This window comes from Planococcus citri, chromosome 4 (assembly GCF_950023065.1).
Source record: "Planococcus citri chromosome 4, ihPlaCitr1.1, whole genome shotgun sequence".
Lineage (NCBI taxonomy): Eukaryota > Metazoa > Arthropoda > Insecta > Hemiptera > Pseudococcidae > Planococcus > Planococcus citri.
Window position 1 is genome coordinate 49,212,812 of NC_088680.1, and position 21,775 is coordinate 49,234,586.

Below are 21,775 nucleotides of genomic sequence, written 5' to 3' on the forward strand. Positions count from 1 at the left end.
GATCCTCAAAAATGATCATATATATTGAGGAGGTTGGTTACAAAGTTAGACAAACGCCACTTCTATAAAAATTAAGAATAGGATTTTTAACGCTCTTTTCATTGCCGAGGTCTGTTATTTTCAATATAGTACATAAGGGTAAAAAACGCGCTCAAAGTTTTGGCTCAGTTTCATCAAAACCTAACTGATCTAGACAGCTTCAATTTCAAATTATCTTCACCTTAGTTTCAAAATCAGACAAGTGCATTTTCAGGTTCTTTTTATTAGTGGTGGGGGGTGATGGTGGAAGGATATTTTTTGTATTTTTGTTACTCAGTATCATCACTACAATTTGTAAAATATCCCCCACCTTTACAATGCTGTGTATTTTTGTAACAAAAAACATAGATTTTCTCAAAATCAACCCTGTGGCGTTTGTCTAACTTTGTAACCAAGCTTCTCAATAGGTATATATACCATAGCAAAACTATTCAGAATCAAAACCTGAATTAATCGTAATCGTAATGTATCATTCACTTGATTAGACCCCTTCTTTCAAGTGGGCCAGAAAGGTTCAATGTTATGGAAATGATTGAAATGAAACTAAAAAAAGGAAATGAGCATTTTGTAAAAATTTACAGTTGAATTTGCATAGGTAAGTTTTAAATTTACTCCTCTTTCCTCCTCAACCTTGTCAATCACTCATCATTCAACGTTAAAATGAAGTTTCAGCCAAGTGTGAACATGTCTGAACTAACATGTTTAAGGGACAGTTAGATTACTTATTGCAATGTAATGTCGAATACTTGGTATTCGAGTTTTTGCAGGAGTAAGAGTATTTTTGTTGACATTCCATATCAGATGGGCTTCTTATCATTTTTAATCAAAACAAACCATAAACAACTGGAGCTGGAGCTCGTATTATCATTCTCAAATTCGAATTATTCCAATTTCTTTCCGAATTTTTTGAAATCAGAACAGTACAGTTTTCGTAAACGGTTGTCAAATGTCTACGACTCTCAGCCCTTTTAGAAATTACTACGAAGTAAGTGATCTTTCCAAAAGTCTACGGTTACACAAGCACACGACTACAGTCACTACCTATAGGTAATCTAGAAACACAAGTATGTTAAGAACACTTAAAAATACGTACGCAAGGTTTAGATAGCATCAGACAAAGCTCTGAAGTCCATTTTGTTTTTTTCTTTCTGTTAGATAAGCCTACGTTTTCTATATAACACATTTCGTACGGTCCCTAAGACACACAAATTAGACGTATAGGATTAATCAATGATACTTTAATATACAATGATTTGATTTCAGCGTTTCATCACACCCATTTTGAACAACAAGCAAAATGAAATCAAGCGGAGATGTGTAATCTGCGATGTGATAGCAATGTCTGTGTGGCATGGCGGTGGATAGTTGTATGTAGGTAAGTATACCTACGCCGAAAATTGTGAAGAAAAATGGTCATTTGTTTCTATATACAGACTACTCTCGATGTATTGTGAACTGTATCGTGTATGTTTTTGGCTTCTTTAGTATGAAAAGGCAAGGAGGATACGGTTTAATATTTTGGGAAAGGCGCTACAGCTGATGATAAAACACGTCGATATTGTGCTAGCTATAGGATTCTGCCTGCAGCTTTATTCGCCGAGTGTGTACTTACGCTATGGTAACGTATGTGTGTTGCTGTGGAAGACACGCCTTCGGATAAATGTATCGATCCCAAGCTACTTACATCTTCTTCTAGCATTGATGGTTTGTAGCATGTCATCTGTAATTTTAAAAAAAAACCATCGTTAGTCAAATGATAATATGTACATATACCTAGAACTGTTTGTTTCTCTGCCATATGATAGGAAGCTGGACTGCTGGAATGATAAGACTGGGTGATAAGATATCAAGAACTGTAGTTGGGAGATGCGAAAGTGAATAATTACTCGACCAGACACCCTTCAGTAGGTATATTATTTCATTATGTTTCACATTCATGAAACAACTGTTTCAATCAGTCTCATTGATCACCATCCTGGATGTATCACGAGTGTAATTGAAAATAAGGTATACCTATACACATATATTGCAAGTTGTTATTTTCTCGTGTATATAGGTACATTTTGGTTCATTTTACAGCTCAATTACCTTTTTCGGTATGTACACAGATTATGGAAGTTCTACGATGGATTCCATCGGTGCCAAAATTCCGAACCGAATCAGCTATTCATCTATTCAAGCAATTCCCTCATGTTATTCAACCGAAGGCGGATATTTGGTAAACTCGGAAGCCGAATATTATTTAAACATGATACAAAGTACGAATTTATTCGACAAAATACAAGGCTTCGATATAACTTTTACTATCAAGGGTTCTACCGCGGCCAATTCACATACGAATGCACGCTGACTGCGAAAACGAGTACAACGTACGCTGGAACACGTCGCATTTCGAGATCAGCGAAGCTTCAGCTCGGTGGTGAGAAAAGCGTATACGCAATTCGCAACCCCTAATGAATAATCGACGTCGACCGAAGGTGAAACGTGAAAAGAGGCGGAGGAGATTGCTTTTTGTAGTTTCACCGACTATCTTTCGCGCTCTCGTTTCGCCGAGCACCGTTCTCCTATTTTCTTTCGTTATTTTCCCCCTTTTGTACTTTGCCAAGTTGGATGAAAATTTCGACGCGAGATGAACTTGGGGGAAAATATCCAGAGCGGGCCAACACTAGTGATACGAACGTTATCGCAAATACACGCTGGGATAACAATACGTGTTGGTTTATTACTAGTTTAACTAGTAACTTACTTAATGATATTTATGAGTTTTTAGTTAATATTTTATTACCTAAAATGGCATTATTATAATGTCGTACTATTTAATATCGAAAATAGTTCGGCTGCCAAGGATGCTGACCAAATATATGGGAGGCGGCCGAGTCGAAAAAGTGTTGCGGTAAAATGCAGTTTTGATCCGAATTCGTCGATCATGAGGATACCCGTAAGTAGGAAATTTCTTAGCGATACGTGTAATATATTGACCTATCTGAATGACGATTCTGTCTATATTGATCTGGAAGTTCCGCCCCGGTTAAAATGGATTTTATTTGTTTTCAAAAATTTATGTATTTGATAAGAAGTCGGTATACCTAGTTATTGGTTTCGTAGGAGCTTGAAAAATCCGTGAACCTATACATTGGTGTAGGTACCTAAGGAAAAGTGCCAAATCATGATCAAAACTGCAGAATGTTTCATTTTGCCAAATCTGTCTCATGACATATAAAAATTAGCATTTTTTTGCCACTTTTGATGAAGATTTATTGTTTTGTCTTCAGCAAATATAGGCTTTAAACTTGAAACGATTCATTATATCTTAGATACTTGTAGGTTTATGCTTTATTGACGTAACTAATATACTGCTCATCGGAAATCATCGCCAAAAAGCATGTTGTACTTGACATAGGTACTCACATGAAACATTCTACGCCGATATCTACTAAAATTTTATCTTAAAGTTCAAGCTGAAAAATTAATAGGAATTGGCATATACCTAGATATAGTGCTCCAATATCTTATTTTGTACATTTTTTTTTTGTAAAAAATTTTATTGTTGGAATATTGGGTCAGGGGGCTAAACATTACCTAACTTACACAGATAATAATAGTCAAGAAATTGTTCTTAAACAATAATAAAATATCATAGACGATTTATACGAGCTTTTTTAACTCGTCACATTAGGTTGACACAATTGTTTTTTTGATAACGATATACGAATGCGATTATTTCACGAGTAGGTAACCTAAAATCCATTTTCAGTGTTTTAAACCACCGTACTTATTTTTATTTATTTTTTTGGATTAGACGTACAGAAATTGGCGACTAACATGACGACGTATGCATATTCGTATTTAGACGAGAGTTGGAACTTGAGAACGACTCCAGTCAAGTATAGATGCCTGTTCGTATTTATCGTACTATTCTGTTGTATGCTGATCTTTCATTTTTACTGTGATCGTGAATTGCTGCTGTTTCATCGGAATTTCCGAATTTTTGCTTTTCGTGGTGAGTATACCTTCTTTACTAAAATATGAGTACAGGGTGCCCAGAAATATCGAGCACCCCTAAGAAAGTTTTTCATTAAAAATATAGGTTGGCAACGTGAAATAGATGCATATTATGATTGGTGGAATGTTATCTCTCCAGTCCAACAACCAATCATGTGCTATCATTATTATCATTCACTGTGACCAACCGAAGTATTTCAGTCGAAAACTTTTTTAGGGGTGCTCGATATTTCTGGGCACCCTGTAAGTATGGAACTTATTACCTATATTGGGTACCTATACCTATATTTTAATTTATTTTCAAATCTCGTTTCGTAACAGGTGACAGACCACAAACAAAACTTCCCATCGATTACATAATCAAACAAGATGGCTGTCGTATTCCAGCCATGACTATTTTCGGCCCACTGGTAAATCCTTTCGTAGATAAGATATCCTCCATACAATGCGATATATATATCGAAAAACATGCTAAATCGTCGTCAAATCGTACGAAATCATCGAAGACTGAAGTTTGGAAGCCAGCTCTATTTATCGAACAGAACAATACTCTGATTGTGGATAAAGCAGCGTTGAAGTATTACGGAAAGAAAAATCTCGTTTGCGAATACAGTGAATTTTTCAGACCGAATGTTTCAGATGATGATGACGATATAAGGTACATCTACATACCGCTACCTACCTTTTATTATTTTAATAGGCAGCTTTGTTTTTTTTTGGTCCTTCTTGGTTTTGAGGACCTACACCGTCAGTTTTTCCCAAAAGAAAGCTTTCGGAGTGTATAGATGTGCAAGATTCTATCGAAACTTCGAAAAGTTGTGTTGTGAGTTTTAAAATGCCCCGTGATCGATATACTTAGCCAAGCAGAATTCGAAGCGTAAAGAGTTATATTTGCATACATCCACGAGATGAATATTTTTCATTCTGATATTTTTCCATCTCTACCATAATGGTAGAGAAGTAGGTAGATAGCTACATGTTATAGAATCTTGTTCGATGAAAAATTATCGCTGCAACACTCTTCATTATGCATTATGATTCAGCACACCCTGCTTGAATGTAATGACATCATTTCATCAGTACCTAGTTACCTACTTATCGCGATAAAAATCAAGTTCTTCCATTTTGGATGATTCCTATTTCCTATACCTATGTTCGTACGTGTTCGTATGATATTTTATACAGTGGGTTCCGCTTAATGTGTTAGGTACCTATCGGTTATTATAGAAATTCGCTTAATGGAGTGGAAATCGTTGGAACGGAACGTTTACATTATTTATTGCAGTGAAAACGAGCATTAAATCCGGTTAATAGAGTTGACTAATCTTTAAAAGGTAGAGAAAATCATGAATTTTAGCAAAATTTAACAAAAATTGGATGAAAAAGTGTTGAAAACATGTTAAAATGACGTAAAAACATAAAAAATTAATAAAGCTTTGAAATTGGTGAAAATTTGCAAAAGATTGATGATGAAATTTCTGTAAATATTGATGAAAATCGTAAAAAAAAAAGGTGTTCAAAGCATATTCAAAGACTAAAAAACAGACAAAGTATTGAAATCACCTTTAAAAAACATCAAAAAGTGATAAAATTTCAACAAAATTTGGAATTTTGCATTTTTTTTTTTTACTTAAAAAAAAAGATGATTTCGGTTATTAGAGTTTTTCGTTTAATATAGTCAATATACTTCGGCCCAAAAAATCTTTTTGCAGATTTTTACGCATAGAAAACAGTAAAATCACGCGCGTCTAGAGTCTGACGGGCTACGAAACGTTCCCGCCAATCACAGCGCAGGGTTATGTTTATCACCGTTATCACTGACGTTCAAGTGTTGTATTCATTCTCACAATATTGAAAAAACAAAGTAATTTAGGTGTAAATGGACGTTTTGCATATTATTTTAAATAAAACACTGTCGCAATGCAGAAATAAAGTACATACAAGTCCTAGGTAGCTAACTAGCTATTCAGATTAACTTTATCATTCAGCACCGGCAGGCGGCATTCCCTGGCAAGAATGAAGTAATCTGATAAGAAAGAACTATCAATTATCACACACTCATGTATTTTTACTATTTTTACAAATTAATAAGATCTCATCAGTAAATTCAATACTTGACATTTCAGCGGAGAAAAATGAAAATCAATGAGTAAAATCTGGTATCTATATAGATAGAGTCTAGAGATACGTAGGCTCACGCTAGTTATGCAGCTAGCTAATCTGTACATTCATTTTCACTAGCTCCAACTGCAAAGTATTTCTTTTTGAAGTTATCGATCTCGATTGCTTTTATTGATGTAATTATCGTAAATTATGATGGATTTGAAATGAAAACAAGAATGACTTTTCCTTTTTGGTATTCATTCAGTAAAGTTGTAAATGTAAAGTTACAGTACTGTCGTACGTAGGTTAAAGATTAGATTACCAACCAATTTGAAGAAAAAAGTCGTTTAATTTTCTGTTTTAATTAGTAAAATCGCAAAAGCTCTTTATTATATCGTATTTTCAACGAAAAATAAAAACTGAAAAAATTTGCAAGTCCATAGAACCGCCCCTCTGCGCTGTGATTGGCGGGAACGTTTCGTAGCCCGTCAGACTCTAGACGCGCGTGTAAAATCACCAGTCAAACATTTGGCTTTTTAAATGAAGCATGTGTTTCCAAAACGCACTAAGTCCAAAAAAATATTGATAAGAAATTCATGGTACTTAGTACAATTTGGAAACGTAGAAGTGAACCAAATTGGCTGATTTTTTGATATGTTCTAGCCAAGACCCTTAGACACAACATATCAAAAAATCAGCCATTTTGGGCCGCAACTTTATGCTAGATGGCCTTGCAACCTCAGAATCTTTGAAAATGGACTTAGTGCGTTTTGGAAACACATGCTTCAAATATTTTTCAAACTCAGTCCAATCAAAAGAGCAAATAGAATTTGATACATTTTTAAAATTTTTCTGAATTTCTACTGAAATTTTAACCCATTTTGATTGGTCGCGTTGTACCTTTTCTAAAATTCCTGAAGATCATGACTCAATTTTGAAGCTCAAAATTCTTCAAAAATACTCAAAATACAATTTTTCGGAAATATTTGCAATTCTTGCGAAATTTTAGCCCACTTTGATGGGTTGCAAAACACTTTTAAAATTCCCGGAAAATTATGACCCAGTTCTGGAGCTCAAAATTCTTCAAAAATCCTCAAAATACAATTTTGGGGAAATATTTACAATTCTTACAACATTTTAGCCCTGTTTTGATGAGTTGCAAAACACTTTCAAAATTCCTGGGAAATTATTAGTCAATTTTGGGGCTCAAAATACGATTTTGACGAAATATTTGCAATTCTTGCGAAATTTTAGCCCACTTTGATGGGTTTCAAAACACTTTTAAAATTCCCGTAGAATTATGACCCAAATTTTGGTGCTCTAAATTCATCAAAAATGCTCAAAATACAATTTTGGGGAAATATTTGCAATTCTTTCGAAATTTTAGCCCATTTTGATGGGTTGCAAGACACTTTCAAAATTCCCAGAAAATTATGACCCAGTTATGGGGCTCAAAATTCTTCAAAAGTGCTCAAAATACAATCTTGGGGAAATATTTGCAATTCTTGCGAAATTTTAGCCCTTGAGTTGCAAAACACTTTCAAAATTTCGGGAAAATTATGACCCAATTTTCCAATTTTGGGACTCAAAATTCTTCAAAAATGCTCAAAATACAATTTTGGAGAAACTTTTGCAATTCTTGTGAAATTTTTGCCCATTTTGATGGGTTGCAAAACACTTTCAAAATTCCGGGAAAATTATGACCCACTTCTGAGGCTCAAAATTCTTCAAAAGTGCTCAAAATACAACCTTGGGGAAATATTTGCAATTTTTGCGTAATTTTAGCTCATTTTGATGGGTTGCAAAACACTTTCAAAATTCCCGGAAAATTATGATCCAATTTTGGGGGCTCAGAATTCTTCAAAAATGCTTAAAATACAGTTTTGTCAAAATATTTGTAATTATAGAAAAATTTTAGCCCATTTTGATGGGTTGCAAAACACTTTCAAAGTTACCGGAAAATTATGAGCCAATTTTGGGGCTCAAAATTCTTCAAAAATGCTCAAAATACAATTTTGACAAAATATTTGCAATTCTTGCGAAATTTTAGCTTATTTTGATAGGTCGCAAATTACTTTTGAATAATTCTACAAGGGTTCATTTTTACTAATTAGAAGGGGTGGACTTGACTTTGAAATTCGATTGTGTCCTATTATGAGAATCGTTTTTCGCAAAATTTGACCCAATGGACGTGGGACGAACTCTTTTATGGCATGGATATGGATTTTTTAGGCCTCCGACTTGATGATGCTCGCGTAACCATTTTTGTATTAAATTTGGCCAAAAATCACTAATTTTAAGGGGCACTAGCGTCTTAAGCAGAAGTAAACATATAGTCGGAATGATGAGAGTGTCCAGTGTCAACCTGCAGAAAAATTTTTGGGGCCCGGGGCATTCTGAAAATTGGTGGTTTTCAGACTTCACCAACCTATTGTGCAAATGAACCGAGTCTGCGAAAATCCAAAATAAGTAGGTAGTTTTTTTCTGACTTTTTAGACCCATATCTACCAAAATCCAACTGAATTTTTTAGGCCACAAAAAAGTCACTCAACTTGACACTAGTTTCCCTTATCTCTTTTGAGTGAGTTTTTGACATTTAGAATTTATTTGAGGATGATCAATCATTAGAGTTCATAAATAGGCACCAAGCAGTTACCTACCTAATTTTATTTGCGAAATTCTTCGAAATATCCAAAAGGCATAAATGTACTAAATAAAGAATTGAATTGAATTGAATTGAACTCTTCCCGGTTTTCCAATTTTTTTTTCAGTTTTTAGACACCAATGAACCGAATAAATATTTTCATTAATGATATTGAAAAACAAGACTGACTGATTTACATGCTCGTGTATTTTTCCACAGTTACTCAAACGAAAGGAAACCAGTACATTTGAACAAAGCGACGAATATTTCTTCGCGTACCGAATTCATCAAAGTATCTTGCCATAGAACTGGAAAGCAGAAAGTTGAGAAGAATCGAGAAATCTACAAAGATTTTTTCGCATTTGTACCGCTGAAAGAAAATGTCGAAAACAGATGTCAGGAAATTGAAAGCGGTCTTCCGGATAAAGGTATTAATGTGATGATCATAGCCCTGGATGCGTTATCTCGGTTGAATTTCCATCGTCAAATGACGATGTCGTCTCATTATTTGGAAAATCAGATGAACGCTATCGAAATGATGGGATACAATAAAGTAGGAGATAACACGTTTCCCAATTTTATTCCGATGTTTGCTGGGCAATCCGTTGACGAATTGAAGAAATATTGTTGGCCCAGTTCGGATAGTTTTTTCGATGATTGTTCTTTCGTGTGGCAGTATTTTCAAGAATTCGGGTATAGGTACGTGAATTACTTGAACCTATCAGATCGAATAGAAATTCAGTACAGGGTATACTTGGATTATTAACGACATGCTGATTGTTTCTTATTTTACAGGACGAATTTCGCCGAAGATTCCAGCGTCATCGGAGTATTCAATTACTTGAAAAACGGATTCAAGAAACAGCCCACCGATTACTACCCGCGACCATTTAATTTCCTATCCGAATTAGAAATCGGCCACAAGAAGCCGGGAAATTGTTACCTATGCGTCGGTTCAAAATTGAATCTAGCGGTTTTACTCGACTATGCGAAAAAATTTGCCGACAAATTTCACGATAAAAAATACTTCGGGTTATTCTGGAGTAGCAGTTTTACTCACGATTTTTTCAATCTGTCGCCGCAGGGAGATAACGCTGTGATGACGTTTTTGCAGCATGTGCATGGGAATAATTTGCTCAACAATACGGTGATGGTGTTCGTCAGTGACCACGGTCTACGATGGGGTTCATTCCGGGAAACGTTTCAAGGTCGCTTGGAAGAACGTCTGCCGTTGTTATCGTTTATGCTACCAACCTGGTTCGAGACCAGATATCCGCTAGCCGTACGTAATCTGCGTTCGAATACGGATAAATTGACCACACCGTTCGATTTGTACGAAACATTGGTCGATTTCGCGAATTTAACTCGAATCGAGGATAGCGAAATTCATCAACGCAGAAGCGAACGTGATCTCGCAACGAAAACGCGCCAAACGAGTTTATTTTTACCCGTCTGGTCGAATCGCACTTGCACCGATGCTGGAATTCCGATTAATTTTTGTACCTGTCATAATAAAGTTAGAGCTGTAAACACGCGCGATACTGTCGTCATCGAAGGTGCGAACGCCATCGTAAATTCGATCAATGAGATGTTGAAAGATAATCCAAAATGCGCCCGATTAAGTTTACAGTCTATTGAAGGAGCTTCGATTGAAAGCTCGTCGATGAGTGAAAAATTAGATTTAAACAGTACCGCCAACTACGCCGAGTTTAATTTCGTTATTACTTTGAAAACAACACCCGGAGGGGGTGTTTTTGAGGCTAGCGTCAAGTATGAAGCTACCCAAGGTATGTTCGTAGTCATCGGATCGGTCAGTCGTATCAATTTGTACGGCGATCAGGCTAATTGCATCGATGATTATATTTTGAGGTTGTACTGTTATTGTTCGTAATGTTTGCGAGCCTTTTATTTTATTAGCATTTTTTTTCTACAAACGTTTATCATCGCCTAGTGAGTGTGGTGTTGAAATCAGGAGTTTGTGGCGTGAAAAAATTATTTTAAATTTCCTTCTTTAGTTTTTCAACCTATTGGGATCTTGATGGGATAATATCAAACTGGAAATGAAAGATTTTGTGAAAAAAAAAATTTCACAAAAAAATCAACTGTGAGACCCCTCAACTTTCCTCTTCCACTCCTGAAAATTTTTACCAAAATTACCTAGTCATATTGTTTTGGAGAGAATTAGTTTTTAAATACGCACTGAAAAACTGGATAAAAAATCAAACTTTGAAGAGATCTGTGTATGAAGATCATTTTTGACTAAATGCGCGTGGATTTTTTCCTAATCCGGTCCACTGCGCATCGTCATATCTGAAAATTCTACCTACCTACTCATATCGTATAATTTATAAGTATCATAAAAACTCTGAAAAGCACAAGCAGTGGCAAAGCGAACATATCTATAGTTTTTTATATGGAAGAATTTGGGATTGGGACTGTTTGGGTACCTACCTTCTCGAAAAATTCATGATTATTGAAATTGTAACTGGTTAGGTACCTCAACATATTATTATGAGATGATATTTGTGATAATTATTCGCTTCTTGAGCTTTCCTTTATTTTTTCAAAAAATGTTTAATAGTTATGTATTAAGTTAAACGTGCACAAGGTAATTTTTTGCGTGAAAATGGTTCATAAATTAAGTACGAGTATGTACTCGTAAGTACTGTATCTATCGTATTGATGCAGTTTATATTTGTATGTATCATGCCACTGCTTTGTGTTTGGTATTTTATTTGTCATATTGTATATTTTTCCTATATTTTGTTATTACCTACTGTGATTTAAAATTAGATAACATTTTGTTGATTTTATTCATTCATTTGTGTTTTACCATTTTTGACTATAAAGAGTCATCACATATTTTTCTTCGCATGGATGTACCTACCTACCTAGATCTAGATATTTTATTTATTCAACAAAATGCTTAGAAACAACTAAAAGAAGCATTTATTCAATGAAAAGTGATTAAGTGAAATGACCATACGTTTTCTTTAATTTGAAATATTGAATTCAGCAGTTGTTTTTTTTTTTTTTTTAATATTACAGAATGGTAAGTACGTACATGAAAGCATAAACGAACACGTGTTCTGATATAGCTTGGATCATGAGCTTTCTCCTTGATGAAAAAATTGTCATCTTGTGCCTATCATTTGGCAATTTACGTGATTTTTCAAATTCAAGTCCGGTAACAAAGTTATGTTTCAAGATCTAATGTACGAGTACTAATTCGGAAATTTCGTTAACCCTCCTCCGTTGGTCGCATAACTGTCTCACAGACCAGTTGAGGTTGAAATCCCATCCGTCATGTTGGTAGGCGTATTGGCATCATTTACGTGCAAGAAACACTGACGCGGCACAAAATTTGCCTATACAATTTTCGAAGGAGTAATTTTTAAGATTTTGACCAAAGGACTTTCACCTTAAGGCGGGTTTTTCGTAGATACGTCATATTGATATGTATAAAAAATGACCTTAAGGTGAATTACCGGGGAAAAAAAGTTCAGGATGATTTTTGAATTTAAATTTAAACTCGGTTTTAGTAAAAATGAAAAATATTGAAAATTTTGCATTTTTACATAATTCACTTCAAGCTGATTTTTGAACTTTGAATGCAAGAAAAATGCCCCTTCAAAAAGTAATTAGGCCAATTTGACACTACGCTAATCTTTTTGGTCTTTAAAAGGCATCAATTATGCCAATTAATACAATAATCAATAATCATTGTAAAAAAATGACCCGGTCTGACAGACAGCTGTTATGCGACCACCCACGGAAAAAAATTGAATGCCACTACCGCAGGGTAATTCTTTTTTTTTTGTTGTAAAAATTTTTACTTGAGCTTCAATTAGCTAGAGAATATTTTTTAGTGAAAATACGTTTACAACATCTCATAATTTTCACCATTTTTGTATGAAAAAATATGAGTGTTTGAAATAAGACCACCTAAGGGAGCTAATTTCGGATATTTTTCTATTCTAATAAAATTAACAAAATCAGTCAAAATTTGCAATTTGATGCTCAAAAATGATGGATAATCGTTTACCTACTTCGAAGCAATTTTCAGAATTTTCTGAAAACGTCAAAAAAGTATCCGAAGTTAGGACACTTGACAGAACCCAATCTTGTACCATATGGAAAGTTTTGGATGAAGGTGTTGCCTATCTTTAACGTTGAAGGGACAAACGACTAATGAATTTTAGACGGGAAAACGTTGTGATGAGTTTTCCAATCATGGTGCATGGAGATGAGTTGTACATTAAAAAAAGTAAGTACATTCGATAAAATGAATTTTCGTCTTACTCGAAAATCGAAGAAGCTGGAAAAATTTTGAAAAAATATCACATTTAAAAAATAATTGAAAAAAATGGATATCTGGAGGAAATTTTTTTCAACTGACTCTTAAAGCTACGATCTGAACGAAACCAAGCTATAGATCGAACGTGTATCCTCTAAAATCTCTGTAACCAAAATTTTAGTTGCTACATAGATTTCATTTCTGCATTTTTTAATGAATTTCTGAAAAATATGTAAAATTCAGAAAAATTGTTTTTATGGTGATTTTTCAACCTTTATTCTTGTCTATTTTTTTCAAAAAATGAAACGGGCCTGTATGAATATTGAATAATTATTTCATTTCAACTCTGCCCCCCCCCGCTGGCAGACTTCAAATATCATCGGTTTCGAACCGAGCTTCGACTTCCAGCGAGTTTTCAATAAATTCATCCAGAAATATGAAATTGCTCTGGAAGAATACAAAATGAACTTTTATTAGCAGATAAGTTCTAAGGCCTCCAGTTGGTTTTTAATTTTCTTCAGAAATTTTGCACTTTAAAAAATTGATCATTTCAAATACTGGGAATAGGTAAGTACCTACATAGTACCTATACTTACATACATAAGTTTGCTAAATTTTTCAAAACATTGGAATGAAGTTACCAATTTTCTGACATTTTAAATTGCATTTATTAAGATTTTCAAATATTCACCTATTACAAGTGCAGTATCTCAAGCAGAAAAATCGAATCGGACAAGGAGAATCGATAGAGGGTCTCAAAGTCAAAATATTCCACCAGCTAAAATTTCAGGTCCTGAAATTAATTTTTCAATTTTTGGCAAATTTTTAAAAATTCGAATTTGAGCCAAAATCTTACCAAATTGACCTAAAAAGCTGAACTTTGGTCTGTACCCAGTTTTTTTGACTTTCCAAGTCGATTGGTGACAATTTCAAACAATTCCAGAGCCTCCAATGGATTTTCATTTTTTCTCTTTTTTTTCAAAAATAATTCGTGGAAGGAAATGGATTTGAATCGACGCAAAAGAAATTGAAAATTTGTTTTTAAATCGATCAAATGGGTCGCAAAAGTAGTAAATCTGAGTTTATAAGCGTTGAATTCAATTTTCAACCTATTTGTAGCGTTTTATCGAAAGCTGGAGAATCCGAAAACTCGCTGGAGTCTCCAGAATAATTCGAAACAATCATTCTAATCGATTCGGCAGGTCGAAAATTGGGTTCAAATTAGATTTCAAATTTCGGTGTCAATTTGGTAAAATTTTGATTTTTTCTTATTTTTGGCCTCAATTTGAATTTTTAAAAATTCGCCAAATATTGAAAAACGAATTTCAGCTTGTGAAATTTTGGATGGTGGTGTATTTTGGGATCGTATCTATCGATTCCCTTTACTTCATTTCAGCCCCTGTACGTATGATTTTTAAAATCTTGGACGAAAAATCATCGAATCATAATCTTATTATCAGTTAACGTCGTTTTCAAAAATTATCCTGATTCTCATTTTAAAAACTTTTTGATTAAGAACAAAATTTAAAGAGTTTTCAACACATATAAACGCTGGTAACTAAAAATTTATTTACTTTTATGACTGATATAAAAAATTTATTTGAGAACTTTCTCGTACAAGTTTATTCTTTGCTTTCATCAAAATGCTGAATAAATAACTGAATGGTCGTTTCTAAAAACAAATTAATAAAATGGTCGAGAAACTCAACTCAAATTGTTTAGTGGGTAGGTAGGTACCTACTTGGTTATATACCTAGTAAACGTGCTTTCAGTGGAGGAGTCGACCTTCTCATAAGTGAATTTGTATCCTAACAGAATAGGTAGGTAGGCATATAAATTTGGCGTGCTGCAAATCATTTGTTCTTTTTTTTAAAATCGTGGTATGGGTAGGTAGGTAGTGTGGGTTGGGTACTTCTACATTTTTATAATAATGTACAAATATAATACCTGCCTACTTGTGTTCATTGTTCGAATAAATAGCCCGAAAGTTTTCAAAATCGACGCTCTAATGCGAGCTGTTGAAAAAATGGTTTATATTGTTCGAGTAGGTAAGCAGAAGTACTGAGCACTTGATTGTACAGCTGCTGTTGCTATTTATCAAATTAACGTGTAAAGGCAATGTCGAGTGAAACGGATTAATGAATTTCAACTGCGCAGTATTTTTTACGATGAATCTATATGTATATTAAAAATTGAAGTAGTACACTTCCCTATAATGTACGTAGTATATTTCACGAATTGAAGGATGTACGAGTATAAGTAGGTACCTACATATAACAAAGAACTTGACCATACTTAATTTTTATCGATTAAAATTTCATCGAATTCGCTTAAGTAAACAGATTTTCACATTAATACGGCCATTAACGATGAAGGAACCTGAAAAAGAATATTCTACGACGGAGTACGAGTACGAATTCATGGTGAAAAATTTTATTTTAAATTCAACGAATCGATTTGCAGCTTTTAAAAGTACACGTAAATATTTTATATAAGTTCCATGATGTCATAGTTGGGATGTCTATAGACTGACGCTGATGTGACAGTGCTTAAAGTCTGAAATGTAAATCCGCGTGTTTCTAAGGAAACGCTCGCCAAAATTCAGGAGCAGGAGCTGAATGTTCTCTTTACCTTATGGTTGGGTGCTGGGTGGGTAGGTAGATAGATGGATAGGTAGGTAGGAGGCTAGGGAACGGACATTTGTCGTTGTAATGAAATTCGTGTTGTTGTTGTTGTATATACTCTACTCTGGTATATGGTAAGGGGTGCGATGTAATATGGTACTCTATCAAGAACACTGAAGGTCGTGGAAGCTGACATTTGTCTCATTTATCAAATGTAATATTGTTACGCCGGTTATAAATGATCGATTTTTTTCTCATTTTATAAATGAAAACTGAAAACGGAATGGTACCTAACTTACGTAAGTAAGTACATGGTCGACGATTGGCTGACATTTAAGTACCTACCTACCCATTTCTCCATTTCTAGATAGGTAGTATACAAGTTTAAAGAGTTTTTGATGGAGATGATAAAAATTAGATTAGGTGAACAAGATGTTACTTACTACATTACATACGAAAAAGTAAACTTCACCTAATTTATGGAATTTTCTGTTACATCAATAGGTACCTAATAAATCTAATACCAATGTAATCCATCAAAATTGTTATAGGTATTCAATAGTGACCAAATACATCCTGATATTCAAAATGACAATTGAAAAATTTCCAAATTTCATTTTGAATGGGTTTTGAAACGTTTTGGCAAACTGAACATTCCAAAAATGCATACTGAAGGCTATAGAATTACCCGAAACCACCTTCAATAAATTTTAGAAGTCAAAAATAGGGCACATATCGAATTTCAGTTTTTTTCCTGTTCAAAAATATGCTATAGAGACTTCAGAACAACTCGAAATCTCCACTATAATAATTTATTTTTGTTTTTGACATGTTTCTGGCTAATAAAATGAAAAAAATGATGATTTTCGATTTAAGCAATAACATCTTTGAAATGTCGAAGAATTTTGGCTCAATCCCAATGGGAAATGAATACAGCAGTAAAAAGTATCAAAAAAAAACTTTTTGTTTTCTGCAGAGTAGGTATTTCAAGTAGGAAATCAAAAGCTTACTTAACCCTCTCTTTTTCGTTCATCCTTTTTGATGAACTCGTTAAAAAATTAATCTAGCTTATAAAGTTATAAATCCAGTTGCGCAACCAGAAATTTGCTTTAGAGGAGGCCAACTCAATATCTATGTAGTAGGGTATTTTCGAAAGTATGAGAAAAATAATAAAACTTGACCTTTTATTTTTAATATAAAAATATTTCAATTCTGTTTCTTGTTGAATATTTTTTTTCTTTTTTAATCTGACAGTAAAAATGTTACTCAAGTAATATTGCCGTAGAAATTTTCGATATGCAATTTTAGTGACAAAACCAAACTCCAAAGTGAAGACTGGAGAGAGAGACGAGGGGGGTGCTTTTGCAGACATTCTTGATTTATTGAATGTAATTATTCTTGTATTTTGAAGTTTGTTCGTGTTATTTAAATTGCATATCTAAAATATTCAAGGCAACAAGGAATGATTTTTTAAACTAGATTTTAATTTTGAAATTATTCATAAATGTCAAATAAATCAGGGTTTTCAGTTTTTTTTTATTTTTAATTTTTTAAATTAATATCCTCTCTCTGTTTTTAATTTTTTTTTAATATCTTGAAAAATGGAAAAATGGAAGTGTTTGAGTAAAAACGTAACGTTCTTCGAAAATTATTTGTCTGAAAAAATTACGTTCTGAAGTCATTTTTTTTCGTTTTTTCAAAACCGGAGGTACCTAGGTGCTTATTGAAAAAAAAAATGGATTTTGAGTGCCCGAGCGAAGCAGGCACAAAATTTTGAAACCAGATACTTGTAATTCATCATATAAGTTGATAAATATTTTCCAGATTTTTAATTTAAAAAAAAAAAAAAATTGGTACATAAACTTGAATCTTAACATGTAAGTTTAGGATCTAAAAAACTTCCATCTGCAGCAATTTTCAAAAAAATAAATAAATAAACAGCAGAAATTTCAGTCCTGACGTCCCGAAAAATTATTTTCAGCAAGAAAAAAGGCTAAACCTTGAAAGCACAGAGCTCATCTGAGGCATTTCATAGTTTCTATACACTAGGTCCCATAGACTCTGTGGTTTTTTGTGGGAGAGGGGATAACAGAATGTGTGCTTAAAAGTATTGATCATTTATATCTAGCATAATTTCAGAGCTACTTAAATTCTAAAAATACAAACAATGAGACAAAATACCACATCTGAGGGCCTGAGACCATCAAAATTCCAATGGTTGTACAAGATCTTGATTGATTTTTAGAAATGACATATTATTATCGAGTATTTTCGAAGAGATTTCGATTTTTTGAAAATTATTTCCACAATTTTGAAGCCAAATTGTAAAGAAACCTCATAGATATTTTCAGTATTTTTTTTTTTTTTTTTTGCAGAGAATTTGACTTTTTTACGGTAGGTAATTATGATTCTGGCACTTTTGAAATTTGTTTCATTTTTTTAAGAATATCAAAAAATTCAATTTTGGTAAATTTTTCGTTGAAAAATTGAAAATGTGATAAAATTTAAATAGTAAACCCCAGAAATTTTATTGGTGACTTATTTTTAACCCAACGAATCGATTAATGGCCATGGTTTCAAAATCGAATCGTATTGAAACCTTTGATGAACTTTTCAGTTTTCCAGTTGAAAAAAATCATCAAAAAGTGAACTAAAATCATCCAGCACCTTATGTAGTCTTTTTGATCAATGTAGTGAGTTTTCTAGTTCTTACGTTGAAGTGTACGTGAATGATGATTTTCCTTTTTTTTGAAAGAACATAGTACATATCTACTATCTGGAGAAAATTTTAGATTTGAATCAGCAGACATCGACATCTTGAAGATTTATTATGCCTGTAAATTGATCGAAACAGTCGTTAGGATGAGATTAGATGTAGAAGCTGAATTTCATTTTGGCTCATTCTATGACGATTTTTTTTCCACGACTGAAAAAACCAAAAATTTGTTGAAGGCTCTAGAACGACTCGAAACCATCATCCAATCGATTTACTGAAATCTAAAATACGGTAAGTATAGGTAAATCAAATTTCAGCGTTCTACCCGAATTTTATAAAATTTTGATATTTTTTTCATGATAAAGAAGTCAACATTTATTTTTTATATGTACCTATTACCTATTTCTTTAATACTTGAAAATTGAAATTTGGCCTGTTGATGTACCTACTTTTGGATGAGTATAGACCAATCAAACGAGGTTGGTTCAGCGTGATACCGCTCTTGTCATAAAAAAGAGACATTAATTTCTTAATTTTTTCAGAATGGCCTGAATTTTTTTCAAGACCTAGGCATCTATGTGTAGGTAGTTGAAAATTTTCATCACTAAAGTTACATATCAATTTTGCACAATATTTTCTTTTGTCACGTAATCTTTGAAAACTGCAGGCATGATTAACGAAATTCTGCGAAACCCAAAAACAGTTCGAAAGATGGTTATTCTTTGCAAAACAATCCTGAGACATTCTACACACACTAAGTAGAGAAAACATAGACAAATTATATTTAATAGGAGAATTATCAAAACTTACGGCGCATAAAGTATGCAAATTTCATAACAAAAAAAAAAACATTTCCATATTGCAATTTTACTACGCCTGTGAGAAAATTATCGTGGAAATTCCGAGCATTTATTTTCTCGTACATCAAGTAATAATTCGACGAATGAATGAAATATAAACATACGAGAATATGGTAAATTCAAAACACAAATATGTGTGGGTTTACTTCACGTAGGTACAATAGGTCTAGCTACTCGTATATTTGATGAAGCAAACGATTATTTTTCTAACATGAAAATTACGAACTCGTATTTTTTTTAGAAAAAAAATTGTACCATATTGTACAAACGTAAACCGAACGTATATCTAAAATTACTCATCTATCGAATTCGACACTACTGACCTTAAATATTTTCAGCTCAGAAATCCTACTTATTATAAATGTAAATAACTAACATTTTTAAACTAAGAAATAGACAGAGACGATAGAAACAATATGACAAGAGCAGGTATTGCATTTTTTTTTTTTTTTTTTTTAATTTGAAAAAAAGGTTGATTGATAGAATACTCAATAATTAATTCGAGTAAGTATGAAAGTTGCTGTGATTGACGTACCTCAGGTTACCAACGTGTAATAGGTATTTTATCATAGGTATAGGTACAGGGTGCCCAGAAATATCATGAACCCCTAGCAAAGTTTTCTGCTAATTATTTCGGTTGGTCACAGTGAATGATAATAATGATAGCACATGATTAGTTGTTAGACTGAGATGATAACATTCCACCAATCATGTGCATCTATTTCGCATTGCCAACCTATATTTTTAATAAAAACTTTCTTAGGGGTTCACGATATTTCTGGGCACCCTGTATCAACCAACCTCAAGCAATATTTGACCGATAAATAATCAGTAGGTAAAAGTATGGTTTACATTTTTGTGTAATTCATCTGCCAGCTAGTAGGTACATGTATTGTTAATTCAAGAAATTTTATAAAAATGATCGTTTTAAATAAAATAATTTTTCAACGAATAGTAGGTACCTATGTTAAATCATCTCATCGTTCTTGATGTTGAAAAACAGGAAAATGTACATTATTTTGAGTTTATAATTTCAAACAGCCGGTATCGTGAATTCAAAAGAAGAAAAAAACAACAACATAAATTCAAGCTTTTAAGCAGAACTTTATGAAACGAAACGAAACGAAAGTAAAGCGATGCAACAGGTTTGAGAAGCAAACTGAAAATTCAACTCATTGTATAATCCATATCCATAACATAGATACCAGATATATCTAGTTAAATTTTACGCTTTCGTCAATAGAAAATAAGTCAATGTACTGATCTTAATATTAGGTGATATAGGTACCTACTACCTATATAAAAAAAATCAATCTGTCATTTTTTTTCTTTCAATCTGTCTTTATGATAGAATATTAATAAAGTAACAAGACTGAGATTAAAAATATAAAGTTTTAATGCGAGTACGACAGCTAATTCCAATCATGAAAACTTTCACGAATACTTTCGGTTACCTTGAACTTAGAATCAAACTTTTCTCATTTATTTACTTTCAAGATTTACCTGCTTTTGAAGTGATTTACGGAAATCTTTAAGAAACTTTATACTCGGCGGATTACAACGTAAATATAATCGTATAAATCAAACATAAGTTCCACGATTTTTAAACTAAAAAAAAAAAACTTTCAAAATTTTCATGTTTGTAAACAAATTTTTGCAATTCGAATCATCTGAAAACCTGCTGACTCGTTAATTCTTGGTTCAAAATTCAAATTAGTTATACTTCAACGAACCTTATTATTACATCAAACAAACATTCAATTACACCAAGATAGTGAAAAGGGTAGAAAAATTTGCGAGATTTTCTCGTGCAATAAATTTTATTAAAAAATTACCTTCATGGACATATCGTGTGAAACTATTGATGGAAATATATCGGCGCTTCGGTCGTACGAGTTGTGTATACGGCCGATGGGAATGAATCCGTGATCCGAGTTAGATCACATAGTGACGCGAAAACAACGCACTTGTTAATTTTTTATTTTTATTTTAAGCCCATATTTACATAACGGAATGATATTTATAGAGCACAGGGATACCGTACGCGCATCTTTCGAACTGGCTATCATGTGGAGACAACAAGAATATTCGAACGTAAAAAGCAGCCCCATTTTCCGACGAGAAATTTCGTTTGCGATCGATTTCTGACCGTATGACGAACGCGCATCGGTAACCTTGTGTGGACTTCTCTTTATTCGCTTTTAATCACATTGTATGTGTACGAAATTAAAGGCGCGAATATGTTTGATCGGGGTGTGGCAGAAGGTGGCTGCAAAATCGTAAACCATTCCAGACGGCGGCGATATACTCGTATATGTACATACAACAAACAGTCAAAAGACGTATGCTCGCGGAGACGAGTTTGCGCTTTTTCGATTAATTTGCTCGGATTGAATTGGGTTCTAAATTTATTACGTCTCGCGAGAATCTCGACGATGCCAAGGGTCAGTTCCGAACGCAACGAATGTTAATTAGTGCTGGATGCGGGTT

At 33.4% G+C, this 21,775-nt stretch overlaps 1 protein-coding gene across 7 annotated transcripts in view; it reads right to left on the reverse strand.

The window, feature by feature from the left end:
• Nep3 (Neprilysin 3) overlaps positions 1 to 21,736 on the reverse strand; it is a 30,723-nt gene extending 8,987 nt beyond the window's left edge. The window contains exons 1-3 of one of the 7 annotated variants that reach the window (XM_065362773.1): positions 21,121 to 21,736; positions 1,652 to 1,759; positions 1,133 to 1,234 (exon numbers count right to left, since the gene is read on the reverse strand). In XM_065362773.1, coding sequence (XP_065218845.1) covers positions 1,133 to 1,234; positions 1,652 to 1,759; positions 21,121 to 21,132 — 222 coding nt within the window. In that variant the 5' untranslated portion in view covers positions 21,133 to 21,736. Of the gene's footprint in view, positions 1 to 1,132; positions 1,235 to 1,651; positions 1,760 to 2,127; positions 2,442 to 9,848; positions 10,241 to 21,120 lie in introns of those variants that run through there. The other 6 variants (XM_065362771.1, XM_065362772.1, XM_065362774.1 and 3 more) reach the window with 6 other exon arrangements.
• Positions 21,737 to 21,775: the final 39 nt, after the last annotated feature.